At 53.1% G+C, this 17,040-nt stretch overlaps 1 protein-coding gene across 1 annotated transcript in view; it reads right to left on the bottom strand.

Moving 5' to 3' along the window:
* CMIP (c-Maf inducing protein) overlaps positions 1-17,040 on the bottom strand; it is a gene marked incomplete at its 5' end in the record, with an annotated part of 235,057 nt that overhangs the window by 36,012 nt on the left and 182,005 nt on the right. The window contains 4 exons of the mRNA XM_024735722.1: positions 1,913-1,993; positions 4,699-4,761; positions 11,286-11,327; positions 16,184-16,345. Of these exons, the coding sequence (XP_024591490.1) occupies positions 1,913-1,993; positions 4,699-4,761; positions 11,286-11,327; positions 16,184-16,345 (348 nt within the window). The remainder of the gene's footprint in view (positions 1-1,912; positions 1,994-4,698; positions 4,762-11,285; positions 11,328-16,183; positions 16,346-17,040) is intronic.

Genomic DNA, 17,040 nt, shown 5'->3' with positions numbered 1-17,040 from the left:
GAGTTAACAATCAGGGACCTTTTCCTCCCAGCTGGCCCAGGCCACAGAGTGCCCTTGCAATGATTAAAGCCTAACTAAGGCAGCACACACACACACACGCACACCCATCCCCCAGGGGAGTTTCTTTGTTAGTTCTTGTTCAGAAAACAAGAAATACATTTATCTCAAATTAAGGAGGATCTCAGAAATAAGCAACAACTTAATTATGGTGTGGGATCACTCAGGGATAATGGTAAAGAGAATCTGTAGGGTACCAACATGGTACAACCGGTAGTGGCTGCTTGGAATGCTGTGCAGAGAAAGACTCTGAAGCTAACTCTGGGCTCTGCAGGAGGAGTGCTGTAATCGGCTAATGATGTCTGCCGGGGTGTGGGATGGGGGAGAGCGGCACATGTGTCATACTTTCCATTCCTGACTGGGGAAGGGGGTAGGTTATGTACTATTCTTTGGGGATCTGGTGTCGAGACAAGAAAGCTACCTGACAAACAAAACTGTGAGCAGGTCACCCCTTTTCAGAGCCGTTTTCACATGCTGCCTCTTGACAGGGTGGGGGGGCATTAGTCACAGTCACCCCACAACCGATTCAGGGGCCCAATGTGTGATGCAATGACACAGACACCTCCACGCCACCCAGGCGACGTCAGTCCAGGTTGGTGGCTGGCTCAGCAGAGCCTGTTGGAACACCAGCCCTTGCTTTAGACTGCCGGCTCCCTAGCACCACTCATGAGAGACCACACCTGCCCACAGGGCCCTGAGTAACCTACAGAAATCACAGCTGCCCACAGGTTCTGGGAGGAACCCACGGCACTTTCTGGGTTTCCACATCCTCATCTGCAGAAGGAGGTCACGGGCCGTCATGGGGGTCACATGACATAATACACTGGAGCGTCACACTGCATCCGGCTCTGAAAGGTGCTCCGTAAATACCTGAGAGTAGGTGCTAGTTGTCCTTATTCCCAGCTGTGGCCCTGGGGCCAGTTAGAGGACTTTGCTCAGCCTCAGTTTCCCCATGTGTAATACAGAGAAAACAATGACATTTGCTGCTCTCGCTGGACTGAGGACAGAATGCAAAAGGGCCAGCAGATTACAAGAGCCTGGACCACTGAGTGCATAATGAAATTCTGCGCCTATGTTTTTAAAAATTAACCTAATTTAAGTCCATACTTTATGCGGATTTCCTCGATTTTCCCCTAATGTCCTTTTTCTGTCCCAGGATCCCATCCAGAAAACTCCACTGCAATTACTCATCATGTCTCCTAGGGCCTCTGTGCTGTGACCGCTTCTCAGACTCTCCTTGTGTTCGATGACCTGGCAGTTCTGAGGCCATCAGGTGTTCTGTAGAATGTCCCTCAGCTGGGATTAGTCTGACGTTTTTGTTATGATTAGACTGAGGTGGTGGGTTTGAGAGAGAAGACCCGCGAGGTCCAGGGCCCTCCTCCTCACATCACACCAAGGGTACATGCCACACTGTGACTTAACACTGTGGACGGTGACCCTGACCTCTGGCTGAGGTCACGACTGTCAGGTTTCTGCACTGTGTACAGCCCTCTTTCTGCCCTTTCCATGGACGCTCCTATGGGTATGCACCTCTTAAGGAGTGAGGAGTTTCCTCCCCTTCCTCAAAGGCTGAGTTTCTACAGATATTATTTGTGACTCTACACACCTATCTCTTCTCCCCCAGCCACATTATTTTTGTCATTCTTACCGTGGAAAGAGTCCTCCTGTTGTCTTAAGAGCAAAAACCAGAACCAAGCCGGGTAGGGTGCATGAAAACCCACAGGGTGCAACAGAACCCCAAGCCCAGTCCCTGGCCGTCAGCCTCCAACCCCATCCCCAAATCTTGGGAAAAGTGAAAGACTGGAAGCTTGTGCCCCTCCCCTGGCTCTGTGGTCCGGGTGTCGGGGGAACTTACCATGTTATGCTTGAGGATTCTCTGGACCACGGGGGTGAACACTTCGATGACCACCATAGACCGGGGCCGCTCTCTGCAGTGCTGGGGAGGCAGGAGGAAATGGTCAGCACCGAGCCTGGCGGGGTCCACCCGGGGCCTGCGGAAGCCCTGACCGTGGTCTGTGGCTCGGGGCAGTGAGCCCGGCTCTGGTGCCTGGGTTCCCCTGCTCAATACTGCTGCATACCTTTTTGTTCATTTTGGGGGAGTGAGAAAAGTGGGTGGGGATGGAATCTTCTGTTTGCTTTTTGTTTTGATCTGACTGATGGTCTGAGATTGTTTCAGGGGGGTACAGACAGGAGTCCGTTCCCACACAATCCTATTTAACAGGGCAAGATCCCCACAGCACTAAGGTTCGGCGCACGTGGTCTACCAGAGGAGTTTCTTGAAAATCAGGTGCAAGAATACCAGGGTTAGTGCTTGGATGCCAGAATCTCGAAAATTCTGTGACTTCTCAATTGAAGGCTTTGATAAGCTGGCTGCAGGGTGCAGGCCACACGCAGCTCTTGGAAGTATTTTATCTCACCAGCATGGGGTTTTTGTTTTTCAAAGTGAAACTGAAGGCCTTCAGGCGGAACAGACGATGTGCTGCTCTACCACATTTAAACCTGCCTGGGCCTGAAGGTGCTGTTTCCAACCCTGGAAGAGGACACTGGACTTGGGATATTAGAAATCCTAGACTATTCTTGATAAGTAAACTTTCCCCAAATCTCGGGGTCCTGGCTTCCAAGTCTGGCAGGAGAGGCTGCCTAGGTGTGTCCAGAGAGCTGGCCAAGTGGACCCGGTGGAGGCGACTTTGTTCCCTCAAGCCTTCCTCTCTGGGTGGGCTGCCTGATGGAGGAAGTGCTGAGGCTGCGACTCCAATCCCGCCCGCCACCCGAGGGAAAACAGCCCTGAGTCTCACCGATCCCTGTGCCTGGGCTCCTCGCTCCAAACGGCAGGGCAGCTACCCAGGGAGTTCTATCAGGAAATGCCAAAAGGGATGGTGTCCTCCACATCACTGTTTTTCAAACTGTGCTACCAGGAACCCTCAGGTATGATTTACTTTGAACAAAGGTCCATTGTTCTAGAACAATGTTCTAGAACAAAAGTCTGAACGCCGTGAGATCTGGGAGAAACCACCCTGCTTGAGAGGAGAACAAGGAGCAGGTCTGGATTAAATGGGACAAAATACTAAGAGAGGAGATGACCCGCCGGGACAGGTAAGGGAGCAGCTGGCCGCTCTCTCAAGAGCCCATACACTGGGTGACCTGCCTGCCCTGCTTGGGGGCACAACGCCAGGTGCTGGGGGCAGAGAAGGCCTGTCTTAGTTGTGTGCAGTCCCACCAAGTGGTTACTCCTTCCGCAGCTGTTCCCCACGGGGGAGGGGGGCCTTGGTACAGCACAGGGCCCGATGCCTAGACACGCCCTTGCACACACACACACAACTGTACATTCAGGGCTCACCTGCGTGGGCCAGAGGGCACGCACTGGCACACGCCCACATTAAGAGATGCACTTGGGCATTTCAGGTAGCAGGCTGGGCCCACCCTCTGCTCTGTGGGTCGCTGGGAAAGGTCTGCTGATGGAGAGACAGGGCCAAAGAGGATGATGTGATCCTGTCTCCCTAAAGCTTGCGTCCCCTAACACACATAGAGGACATGCTCCCTGGGTGAGGGGACAGAGGAGCAATAAGTGCACCACGGTCCCCTTCACCCCAGAACCAGCAGGTCCCCAGGAGCCCGCTGTGCCACGCCACACGCCTGTCTCACTGGTGCACACAGCCCACACCCCCAAAGGACGGTGTGTGGCCGTGGAAGGAACAAGCTCGGTGAAGGGGGTCGGCGAGAGGAAGAGCAGGGGAGCGCTGGGAAAGCAGCAAAGCCAGGCCCTGCAACTTTCCAAGGACATCAGACCATTGCATTAAAAAAAATCACCCAGGGGCTTCCCTGGTGGCGCAGTGGTTGAGAGTCCGCCTGCCGATGCACGGGACACGGGTTCGTGCCCCAGTCCTGGAAGATCCCACATGCCGCGGAGCGGCTGGGACCGTGAGTCATGGCCGCTGAGCCTGCGTGTCTGGAGCCTGTGCTCCGCAACGGGAGAGGCCACAACGGCGAGAGGCCCACGTACAGGAAAAAAAAAAAAAAAAATCACCCAGCAAAGGATCAAACAGGATCGTGTGCTGGTCCAGCCCCCAGGCCACCAAGGTGCTCTCAGACGGGGGATGCCTGGTCCCTGACGCGCTCTGGGGATGTTCCACGTAGATCCCACTGCAAGGCTGGCCTGGCGTGGGGTCCCTGGGACTGGATGTCCTGCTCCAGGGCTCTTCCAAGCTCACCTGGCATCCCCTGCCTGCCTGCCCTGTTCAGGGAAAGCCCCATGGCTGTGCCCTCACTGTGGGCCAGCCGGTGCTCACAGGAGCCCTGGCTAATAATAATAGCCCAGCTCTGATGTCAGGAGCTCAGAAAGTCTGCTGCAAACTTCTCCCAAGACAGCCAGGAAGACATTCCAAGGAAAACTCTGATGCCCCTCCCTGACCTGCTGGTCTGACCCTGGGTCTCGCTTATCACCTGTCTGGCGGAGAGGGGCCTGTAACCCAAGAACGGAGTGCCTGGCTTGTCTCTGGCTGTGTCTGGGGCCCTGACCTGGGTCGGGGCCGGGGGAGGGTCTAAGTTTGGTTTTCAGCAAATTTTGCAAAACCAACCCCTGCCATGCACATACTGAGACAGGCTGCTTCCTGAAAACACAGGCCTGCTTCAGCGGTGCCATACCTTGCAAAAGAATTCACAGAGATCTGGTGGTGGATGGTTGTTTTCCAGCAAAGGAGCGATTGCCTGAAAGAAAAGGAACAAACGTCAGTCGGAATCTCTTGGAAGGAATCGTAGGGGTGGGGGTGGGGGTGTCTACGTAAGACGGTTAACTCACGGTGGAAAGCACAACCTCCTTGTCACCCTCTGGGCAAAAAAGCCATCCTCTAACTTGCCGGCCAGAGCTCCTAAATTGTGTGTGTGGGGGGGTACGTGGCTCCCACTGCGAAGCTGATAAAATCTCTGGGCTGCCCCCTAGAAAAATATACATCTGTAACGATGCATGCAACTTTAGGGGTTTCACGACCTGCGGATGACCATCCGCGTCCCCCGTGGATCAACAGTCCCTGCCTGCGAGGCAGGACGCGTGGTGGTTATAAGCCCAGGCTTTGGGGGCAGAGTTCTGGGTGCAAGTCCTGCTTCAGGCACTTGCTATGATGTGACCATTTCATCTCTCTTAACCCTGTGGTCCCCACCAGGAAGGTGAACCAGAGAGCATCACTTTGAGGGTGAGCGGAGGTAATCTGTGCAGAGAAGCCTTCTTAGCCTGGCCCTGTGAGCACCTGCGGCTGGCCCTTGCTTGCAGCGCAGCTGTCCTGTGCACTGCAGGATGTCTGGTAGCATCCTTGCTCTCAACCCCCAACCCAACCATGACAATCAAAACTGTCTCCAGGGCTTCCCTGGTGGCGCAGTGGTTGAGAGTCCGCCTGCCGACGCAGGGGACATGGGTTCGTGCCCCGGTCCGGGAAGATCCCACATGCCGCGGAGCGGCTGGGCCCGTGAGCCATGGCCGCTGAGCCTGCGCGTCCGGAGCCTTTGTTCGGCAACGGGAGAGGCCACAACGGTGAGAGGCCCGTGTACCGCAAAAAAACACAACAACAACAAAAAAAACCTGTCTCCAGATGCACTTCATTTTATATTAAGGGAGGTTAGAATTTCTAATGCCCCTTGAATTCATTCCTCACCGAGCCTTTTTTTTTTTTTTAAATTTTAAAAAATTTGGCTGCGCTGCGTGGCGTGTGGGATCCTAAGTTCCCCGACCAGGGATTGAACCCGCGCCCCCTGCATTGGAAGTGTGGAGTCCTAACCACTGGACTGCCAGGGAAGTCCCACCACTGAGCCTTCTTAGGCCAGCTGTACACTGTTACCTGTTCCCACTGCCATTCCTGTGCAAGGTTCCCATGGCTCAGATGGTGTTTGATTCTTGATTTTTCTGCCCCTTTCATAATTTCTGTTTTAACGATTTTGCTAAATTTCAAATTCAAATAAAAAATTGGAACAATGGAAAAAGAGCTATGTCCAGACATCGCCAAATTCCCCTTGGGGGACAAAATCGGCCCCAGTTGAGAACCCCTGGTGTAAAGTGCCTCTCCCAGCCTGAGATAAGGCCAGCTCTCCATAAACATTCATTATGGGATGGATGGTTAATGCCTATGTGAAGTCCACTCGTTGTGGACTGGTCACAACATTAGGAAATGGGAGACCCAGGACCCAGTTCCACACTGGTCACAACATTAGGAAACGGGAGACCTAGGACCCAGTTCCACACTGGTCACAACATTAGGAAACGGGAGACCTAGGACCCAGTTCCACACTGGTCACAACATTAGGAAACGGGAGACCCAGGACCCAGCACCGAGACTGCCGGGCTGTGTGACTGAGTGAGCAGCTTGGCCTCTCTGGACATTTCGTCTTCTAGTCTATAAAACGTGGAAAACTAGAGTTACTAATTCACAGGGCTGTTGGGGGGAGGTGATGAGAGAAAACTGTAGAAGCTTTGGTGTCTCAGGCTTGGGATAAGCCCACTGCCTGGAGTACAGTTTGTCACTGACACCAGCACAGGGGGACCGTCTTGGGCTGTACTGGACACAGCGGCAATTTCGCTGACTCCTCAGGAAGGCTCTGTGATGACAGGGTCTCCCCATCACTGAGCCCCGTAGCCCAGACCCTGCCTGCTTGGTTTCAGAGGGTCTCCTGGCTCTGCTCCCGCAAGCAGGGCCTTTGGATGTGGGTGGGTACCCCTCGGTGAGGGCTTCCGCCTGTCTCAGGACCGTTAGGGGAAGGAACACGTAGCTCGATGGCAGTAGGGGGATGACCATCGGCCCATCCTCCCCATTATGTGGAAGACGAAATCATCAAAAGCTGAGTCTCTGCTTCACAGCAGTAACGGTCAGGCTGACCAACAAGTGGAGACGGGGCCCAGGGTCTCACTCGCCTAGGGCTAGGCGGTCCAACATGGTAGCCACTAGCCACGTGTAACTCTCCCCGTTGTAACTGACACGGAAGAAACGATTTCTTTCTTTCTTTCTTTCTTTTCTTTTTTTTTGGCCACCCTCCATGGCTTGTGGGATCTTAGTTCCCCCACCAGGGATTGAATCCGTGCCCCCTACAGTGGAAGCGTGGAGTCTCAACCACTGGACCGCCATAGAATTCCCAAGAAACGATTCTAAAGGAAATGAAATTGAAAGTGCAGTTCCTCAGACGCACTGACCGCATTTCCAGAGCTCACCGGCCCCATGAATCTAGCGGCCACTGCAATGCACAGCGCAAACGGAGAGCATGTCCATCACCACAGGCAGCTCTCCCTGACAGTGTGGGAAGGGGGTTGGTGGGCTCCGACCTGATCGTGACAACTCCACAGGAGGAGAAATGGGGCAATGAAAGACGATGAAACACCCCAAAGTAGGCCGGGCCCACGGTTCGGGCTCTGCACGCTCCTTTTCAGAAGTCAGGTGGGGGCTCGCTGCTGCCCACGCTGGTGAACGCAGGGAGAGGTCAGGCCACAGCATGGGTGGCGGGGCAGGGCAAGCGCCTCCCCCAGCCCTCGAGTAGCTGCCTGGCCCGCGTCTCCGCTCCCCACACTGAGCTCTGGGACCACCTCTGGGAGGAAGGATCACGTGCAGGGTGTACCCTCCTGGCTTCAGCCCCTTCAGTCAAGCTGGGCCCACCTCTTTCACAGGGATGAATCAAAGAATAAAGGAGTGGGAACAGATTAAGCGCCCACAGTGGGCGTCAGGCGTGGGCTCCGCGCTTCCACAGCTATTATCTCATTTGATCCTCATGACAACTCTGTGAGGTCAAGCGGTAGTGATTTCCATTTGTACAGATGAAGAGACAGAGGGTCAGGGAGGTTGTTACAAGGCCTGCCCCAGTCACAGAGTAAGGATCATTTTAGATCGTATTGTTAATAAGAAGATTTTATGTTTCTGTGGCATCTTGCTATGAGCCTAGCCCTCTTCCCAGCATGTTCGGGGTGTTAGCCCGTTTAACTTTCCCAGCAGCCCTGCAGGAAAAGGCACTGTTATCACACACATTTCATAGATGAGGGGACAGGCTTAGCGTGTCAAGTTAGCTGGAAATGATCTGAATGGCCATCTGGTTAAATACGAATACTCTAGAGCCAGTGGAAAGAATGGAGTATGGGGTAGAACAGTGGTTCTCAACCAGGGTCAGCTCTGCCCCGCTCCCAAGGGATATTAGCATGTATGGAGACAGTGTGATCATCACAACAGGGGAATGCTGGGTGGAGTTCTAGTGGGTGGAGGCCAGGGAGGCTACTCAACATCCTACAATGCCCAGGACGGCCCCACCACAAACAATCATCCATGCCCAAATGTCACTAGTGCCGAGGGCGAGAAACCCTGGGTTAGACACGTGCTTGCATGTCTTGGCTTGAAAGAATCTCCAAGACATGCTGTTAAGTGAAAAATCGAACACAGGACAACACATCAAGCTTCGCATCTTTAATGTTAAAAGCAAAAAAATAAAAACACAACCGTGTCTGTCTCTGTGGGTTTGTCACCCCATGAAAACCTCCAGGGCTGCCTCTGAGGGGGTCGCTGGGAAGGGGTGAAATTTTTTTTTTTTTTAAAACAATGAAAATATGCTCATGAAATCCTCACAAAAGTACTTTAAAGAATATTTTAAAGATATTTTAAGTGAAATTAAAAGCTCTTCCGTTACTCGCCCAAGGTCACAGCTGGTAGGGGGTGAGCCCAGGGTCTGCACTCAGCTCTGAACTTAAACCACACTAAGCTTTAAGCCCACGTCCTTCACCAGCACGTGGGAACGCCGCCGGAGTCTGGACTCTGGGTCCACGCTTGTCCAGTGACACGCCAGCTGTTACCCACGGCACTGACGCCTGACTGATGGGTTGAATGAAACCAACTTAAATTACTTGTGGAAGTACTTTTGAAAAATAAGTGCATAAAAAACAAAACAAAACCCAAGCCCCACTGGGAGAAGACTAATTGCCAACAGGTCAAATCAGAAAATGTAATGGCTGGAACGAAAGGAGGCTACAGAAGGCTTCACGATAATAACAGCATGGGTAATAGAGAACACTGAAAGCAAGGCTGTAAAACGGGGGGCTGAGGGTCAGACCCTGAGTTCGAATTCTTCCCTGTTCTCAGGCATCCCCGCTGATGCCTGAGTCCCATTAAGGGGTCAGCCCAGCCAAATTAGCTGAATAAATGCAGGCTGGATTTCTCAGATCACAATTCCTTTCCCAGGCTCCTCCCAAGTCCAAAGCCCTGACCCTCCTTCCAGGGCTGAGGTGCACAGTGGGACCCACAGGTGTTGCCAACCAGGAGGGGAAGATGCCAACTCCTTCCCCGGCACCCACATCCTTGCCTGCTTCTCCACCAGCGAGAGCCTCTTTGCCTTTGCCTGTGCTGGGCTCCCTGCCTGGACTGCCTTTCCCGGGAGCATCCTATCCACCTGTTAAGACTCAGTTCGCTTACCTCCTCCTTGAAGCCCTCTGCCGTCCCCCTCCCACTCCCCTCCCTGAGAGAGGAGGTCAGGTGCCTGCCCTCTGTGCTCCCCTAACACCCTGAACAAATCTCAAGCCCGGACCACGTGATTTCTGGATTATCTGTCAGGTTCCGCCAGCACACAGTAACCCCTCACTGGTACCTCTGTCTGTGCAACAGAGACCAGCGTCTGGTACATACTTGTCCTCACAGGTCAACGAATGTTTCGTTAAGTGAATTTATTAATTAATAACATGCCAGAGAAACGTGGTGGTGGGTGACTGGGGGGGTCCAGGCTGATGCTGTCCCTGTTCTAGCAAGAGGAGGCAATGGGTGGTCAGAGCAGAGCATGGGGAAAACCTCTATATGCTTAGCAGACACCCACTGAGCAGCTGCTATGCGCCAGACACTGCGGTTGGGACACCACAGAAGCTGCTGCCTTTACTCTCCACGATAAAAGCCCTAAGGCTCACGTCCTTTGGTGCCCACAGGACCCAGCTGCAGCATGGAGGGTGATTCTCCAGGCCGGGCTGGCCAGGGCCAAGTGGGTGGGCTCCCGAAGCCCTAAAGCAGCTCAGAGGGGCACGGTGTCTGGGATGCGGCCCTTGTGTCAAAGGCTGCAGCCGCGGGACCTCTTGGGCAGGTAAATGTTCCAGGTCCTTTCCTGGGCACACAAAGCTCTGCCTCTCACTTCCATTTCAAGTTCTGCCTTCCTGCTTCCTATTTCCTTAGGCTTTATGCTCCAGCAACGCTGAAGCTTCCGGAATATGCCATGTTGCTTTAAATCTCTGTGCATGGGACTTCCCTGGTGGTCCAGCGGTTAAGACTCCGCACTCCCAATGCAGGGGGCCCAGGTTCGATCCCTGGTCAGGGAACTAGTTCCCACATGCCGCAACTAAAGATCCCGCACATGGCAACAAAGATCCCACGTGCCGCAACTAAAGACCCGGCGCAGCCAAATAAATAAATATTAAAAAAAAAATTTCTCTGCATGTTTTGTTTTCTCTCTCTGGAAAGCCCTTCCCCTGTTTTGCCATCTGGCAAACCCCTATTGATCCTTCGAAACCCGGCTCAGACATCATTGCCTTTGGGAAGCTCTCTGGCTTCTTTCCCAGGTGAGTTTATCACTCTACTCTCTGTGTTACACGCCTCTTATTTTTGCAGCGATCTCATTTAGTAGACCAAGAACTCCTTGGGAGCAGGGGCCATCTTAGTTACCTGTGGATTCAAATACAGAGCTCAGTGCTTGGCACCCAGTAGGTGCAACTTCATTTCTTTCTTCTCTCTTGGGAGAACCACATTTCATAGTTTAAAATCACCCAGGAAGATATTTTACACCAAAGATGCTCACATCAAAGTCAAGTCCCAGAAACTACCATCGCACTTTGCACATCAGAGGGAATTCAATACGGGTTTCTAGGTGTGGATTAATTGGGAGCATGTCCTGGGGCAAGAAAGAGAGAGTTTACCTTTCAGCTAACAGGGTTACGGGCTGAGAGTAAATTATACGGTCTCTGCCATCTCCGGCCTCCACTCCCTGCGACCGACTCGGGAAGGAGGAGGCGATTAAGGCACATTTGCTACCAACCTCAGAGACTGATAATTACATCCCCCCAATCAACGGGGGCTCTGACACGTGCAAAGGCAGGAGGGAGACATGTCTGGCCTGATAGAAAAGACAAAATTGAGCAAGGCCACTGTGCTGGGGGATGATGCTGCCGTTTCAAGAGTTCACTCAAACCAGGGGAGGCTTGTGGGCACAGGAGGTGGGCAGAGGGAGAGGGGCTGCCCGGGACTTACCACAATGATGTTTTCATGCTCTTGGGTAGTCAAGTTTGTGTTCTGAAGGATAAGCGGAGAGAGCAGGAGGAAAACAAAGCAAAACACACTATTAATAAAATGGAAATTGGGAGATTGGGACTGACACATACACACTACTATATATAAAGGAGAGAACTAATAAGGACCTACTATGTAGCACAGGGAACTCAATGCTCTGTAATGGCCTATATGGGAAAAGAATCTAAAAAATAGTGGATATATGTACACGTATAACTGATTCGCTTTGCTGTACAGCAGAAACACAACATTTTAAATCAACTATACTCCACTAAAAATTAAAAATAAATTAATAAATAAAATGGAACATTTGCATCTCAAAGGCCCATGCAGTTTCAAATGCTTTCAGCCTCTCGGACAGAGGGCACTTGTCCCTTTTTCTTAATTAAATAGATCAGAAGACCCTCAAAGGCAGGGTCGGAAGCAGGGGAAGGACGGCTTCGGGGCAGGAAGAATTGAGTTCCAAGTCCCTGTTTCACCACCGGAGTGACGTGACCTTGGACTAGTCACTTCTCAGTGAGACAGTTTCTTCTTCCGTAGATGGGGCTCCTCTTTGGGCTTAAACTCATGCTTGGCCCTCGTCATAGTGACACATGCCACTTGGAAGGCCAGAGGCAGCTTCATAATAAACATGTAAAGAAACAGACTTTCGGGCCTTGACTTTGTGCTAGGTAGTCTTTGGGGAGCAGCACATGGAATATTTCAGTGGTTCCCAAACTAGGTTCCCAGGGAGCACTAGTGTTCCATGAGTTGGCCCAAGATGGTCCAGCTATGTTTAAATTCTAGCAATCAACTTGCAAAAATATGAAGCGGAATGGATTAAACTTGCTAAATTTCTAGGGTTTTTTTCCACCCCCCCGCCCCCCCGCCCAGGAATCTGGAATTTGCTTACACAGCTGGTACCTGTGACCACCATCCTGTGTATGCAAATGAGGATGCGAATGAGGAAACAGATGAATATACAATAAACAAGAGACAGTGAAAAAAACTCAGAAACAGCCACTATTGTCTTTTTTGCTAGTGTCCTGGTGTGTTCTGCTCTGACCATCTGTCTCAGTGGACACCAGCTTTCACTGGTGTCAACTCTTATTTCCTAACAGCCGTGTTTGCTGTTCATAACGCACCTCCTCGTTGGGCAGTAAACCCCAAGATTGACTGTTCCAGGGTTCTAGAAAGAGCCCCACAGGCTGAACAGGTTTGAGAAGTACCTGTTAGCTGATGCATTTACACCAGCTACGAGTGGAAGAAAAGCTAGTGAGCTGTGGATTTCCTTTTGTCCAGTAAGCTGGCTGCCCAAGGGGTGAAGGCGGCACAGAACCAGGGTCAGTGCCTGAGCGCCACGAGCGTCCCGGTTCCCATGGAGACCGCCTGACTTATGTGCTTGGGATCCAGGACACGTGGGAGGATGTTTTTTGGATTCTAACACCTTTTTCTTTTTGTGGATGCTGGTGTGGCTTGAGCACCCTGTTTATGACAGATTATTAAACACCAGCCATTTTTCAGCCGAGGGCAGAGGAAAGCCTGGCTTTGGTCTTTCCTACTCACTACACCTAAGGCACTGTTGTCAGGGCTTTGCTACACTCCTCCCACCCATTTCCTGTTCTTGGGATAGGTTCTATTATCCCAATGACAGATGAGCAACCAGTGGCTCACCCGGGAGCACAGGTAACAGGTGGTGGAGTGGAGATCTGACCCCTGTCTGTCCTGTTCCAAAGCCTATACCGCCAACCACTGAGCTATACAGCTCAGTCCATGCGAGGGGAGGTTCCATCTTTCAGGCTGCCGTGGGAGCTCCGAAGGGACCAGCCATCCCTCACCACACCCATGCACCTTTCCAAGAAGAGCCTCTGGCAAACACAGGTGCCGTCTCTTTGGTCCCAGTCACCGGTGACGGCACATGGCACTCTGCAGGGAAACTTCTCTCCACTAAGGCCATTTCTGACCCGGGGTGGAGAGCTCTCACTGACAGCCACTGCCCTGGAGGGGACACTTGAATCCTGAACCGAGCGGCCACTCCACACACTCAACCCCACAAAGGCCCGGGAGGGTGGCGATGCCAGCTTTAACAGGCCTGTCCTCCCCTTCCCTCCCTTGGGATCCTGCCCACCTTCTGGTCGCTTTGGTGATGCCTGGGGCCTCTTAAGAGGAGGCCTCAGGAACAGCTTAAGTAAAGAGAACAGACAGGGAATCCAGTCCATACACAAAAAAGGGCAAGAAAGAGGGAGAGTTTGTTTTTCCACCCATCCCCTCTAAACATCTAGTTGAGGGTGCTGAAGGTCAAGTTCACAGCCATCTCCCACGATAACAGAAATGTGACCTGTTATCAATTGGTCCCTATACATCAGGCACAGTGCCAGGCACTGTATACATATTAGAGCATCCAATCCCTAGTTCTGTGAAACGGGTGCTAATCTTAGCCCCAACTCATAGATGAAAACAGCACTGAGCGATCCAGTACCCTGAGCAAGGCCAGGGAGCTCCTGAGAGGAGAACCGGGTCTTCCTCACTCTGCACACCTGCTCTTAACTGCCGTCCTTGGTGGCTGGGTCCCTCACTCACGAAAAAGTCTCTACCAATTCAGGTAATGTCACATTAGCTTTGCAGTTGGGCAGACCTGGGCCTGGGTCCTGCCTACCCCTCATCCAAGTGACCCTGGGCAGGCGACTTAACCCCTTGGAGCCTCCGTTTACATTTCCGTATGTTTTAATACTTACCTTGCAGGGTCGCTGGGAGAAATGTAAAAGGGCTCTGTGATCGTCACAGAGAACGTGTTCAGAAAACGTCAGCATCGCTCGGAGAGGCGTTAGCCTCACTGGAGGGGATGCCACCTGGGCTGCGGTCCCAGCTCTGTCCCTCGCAAACAGCAGCTCTTAGCAGTAAATTGGGGATAACACGGACCCCTTGCCTGACTCACAGTTGGTGCATAGCAAATCCAAGCTTCCTCCTTATATTTCCTTTAAATGCCTCTGTCTCTCTACCCTAGCGCTTGGGATCACCTGACTTTGAGATCCTTGATCTAAAGCCTCAGAAGTGATGCATGAAACATATCTGAGACGGGCAAGAGATCCCACTAGCGGTCGGCCACAGTGTCATCTGCCACCTTCTCCTTCGTCCTGATGACAAGCCTGATTTAATGACAGTGTGATGGCGGCTGAGACTGGAGGGGTTGATGGGGTGGGCGGTGCAGCTCTGCAGTAAGAGCTAGACAGCCTTAAGGTGAAACTTCTGGCCCCACTGCTTTCTCGGCAGGTCACTCGGTATCTCTGGGCCTCAGCGTTCCCATCTGTGAAATGGAGACAGCAAGGGCTGTCTCTCGGGGAGCGTGAGGATTAGATGGGATGCTGTGTGCGTGGCACCCGGCGCCTGCCCAGCACGTAGCAGGTGCTTCCTGAGGGCGAGCTGCTTCCCCTTCTCCAGATGAGAAGCCAGTCCCGGGCCTGCCGACAAGCCCTTCCCGCTCAGGTGGGAAGTCTGGACTCGAGGCCGGGTGTACGGCACAGGCCTCAAATCCCAGACCTTGACCGTGATTCATTTCAGAGCCAGGGTCTTTACTCTTCTGTGGGACGAGGCTGGTCTCCCACCCGAGGACAGACACGTCCTCTGCTCCTTTGCCACCCACTTTCTACCTCTCGCTCCCACCTCCTCCCAGGGCGAGGGACCCTCTCTATTCAGCAGACATGGAAGGCCTGGGCCAGTTTCCTGGACCAACGGGCAGTAACCAGCCTGGGTCTGCAGAGAAAGCAGAGGTTCCAGGTAGCAGGGAACTTGTGCCGGAGTCCGAGGGCGGGGTGGGTGGGTGAGGCCAGCAAGGGCACCAGGGCAGCCAGAGAAGCAGGGGACGCTCCCTGGGGAGAGGGACAGAGAGATAGCTCTGCTGGCCACGCATAGCTGAAACCAGGAGTCATCAACCCTAGTGTCCCTAGAGAGCCAGGCAGGCAAATAAATGAGAGAAGTATTAATATCTGTCAAGTGCTTAAAATAGCACTGGAGCACAGTAAACAGAGAGATGTTTCCGAGCACCCCTCGCCCTCCATCGGGCAGCCTAACTGACGGATTAAAGCCTCAGGTCCCCCTGTCTTTCCTGCCAGAACGTAAGCTCTAGGAGGGCAGGGGACCATCTTCATCCAAGTGCGCAGAACAGCGCCTGGCACACGGCACACACTCAAAATGTGGGGCTGCCTGGCAAAGCCGACGGCTCAGATGGGCGGCCCTAAGCAGCGAGCTGCAAAGTGCTGCTGGATTTTCCGACCATTTTTAAAGAGAACCTGGAAATTCCTATTTTGTGGTGAAATCTCTCGACTTTTAATATCCTGTGTGAGTTGAAGGACAGCTATGGGCTGCGAGGGATGATTAGGGCGGAAAGCCATGTCTGCCTGGACCTCCAGTGCTGGCGGGGGACGGGGCGGGGGGAGACGGAGGCGGACCAACGCCATGGGTATAGGAAGGGCAGTCTGGGGGCTTCACGGATGTGTTCCCGCTCAGGAACGAACTAGAGAGCTCTGAAAGCAGCTGCCATCATCACCATCGCCAGCCCAGCTCGGCCCAAGAGCAACACCCACCATGTCCTCCCTCGAATCCAGTCTTGGGGCACAACAGGGAGGCAACCACTCTACCGTCGTCCCTGGACGGCTCAGCTGGAAGCACCGGGGGCAAACCTCCTTCTCAACTCCCTCGTGTCGCTGGGGGACCGCTCACCTCCTCCCGCAAAAGGGAGACAACACAGACTCAAATTCGATTCTGCTGCTTGGTACCGGGTGGTACTCAGCAGGTGTAAAGGAAGCCGACTTCAAAGTGGCGGGGGCTGCGTGGGTGGGGAATGGGATGGCACAGTGCGAAATCAAGCCAAGGGGAAGCGTTACCTCTGAGAGCAGTTTCGAGACGATTTCCAGTGGGGCTTGGTTGATGGAGTCATCCTGCAGGGGGGACGTCAGGGCCATGTCCACCAGAGTTCGGATCTCCTTCAAGACGACTTCCCAACGGCTTGGGTTACTCAGGACTTTCTTGTATTTGTAAATCTTTTTCTGGTTGGGAGAGAAAAAGAGACCCACACGTGTTATTAACAGGCCAGGGGTGGAATATACAAGACGATCAAAGAATCAGATGTACTGGATGTGAAAGGCCCCACGTCTGGACCCCTCCCCGCCCCATCAGAATCCGACCCCCGAAGAAGGGACAGTCTTGCCCCAAGTCGAAGGCTGCATTTGCAGATAGCCAGGCCTCCTGAACGCTAGTAATTTCCACTCCTTTTCCAATGACATAAAAAAAAAAGATGAAGCTATTTATCCTTCAGGTTATATCTTTTGCCAAACTTGTTCCCCAAGTATTCAAACGCAATAGGAGGGGAAGCATTCCGGGTCCACAAAGGCACTTTCTTTGCATTGGAGGCACTGTTTCTGCTCACCCTGACCCTAAGAGGTCCCCTTGGAGACTGTGCTCAGCTGGGAAACCTGACAGACAGGCTTGGGGCCTGGAATTCAGCTCCAGCCAGGTGGGGACCGAGCCCAGAATGGTCCTCAGCTTCCACCTGGGGAGTAAGATGGGTGCGTTCTCACCTCCGCATCCAAAGCTGGCGAGCGGCTGGGGCAGTGGCCGCGGCTCTGTCCATATGAGGCCGGGCTGGTTCCGCCCTCTGACATCATGGAAACAGAAGCCCTCTCTGAGGCCGAGGTCCCAGCCTGCGCTCCCCCGGCTCCGCAGTGGCCTGCCCCACTGCCGC

Source organism: Neophocaena asiaeorientalis, unplaced genomic scaffold, assembly GCF_003031525.2.
Source record: "Neophocaena asiaeorientalis asiaeorientalis breed wild unplaced genomic scaffold, Neophocaena_asiaeorientalis_V1.1 scaffold40, whole genome shotgun sequence".
NCBI lineage: Eukaryota > Metazoa > Chordata > Mammalia > Artiodactyla > Phocoenidae > Neophocaena > Neophocaena asiaeorientalis.
This window is presented reverse-complemented; position numbering and strand designations above follow the sequence as displayed.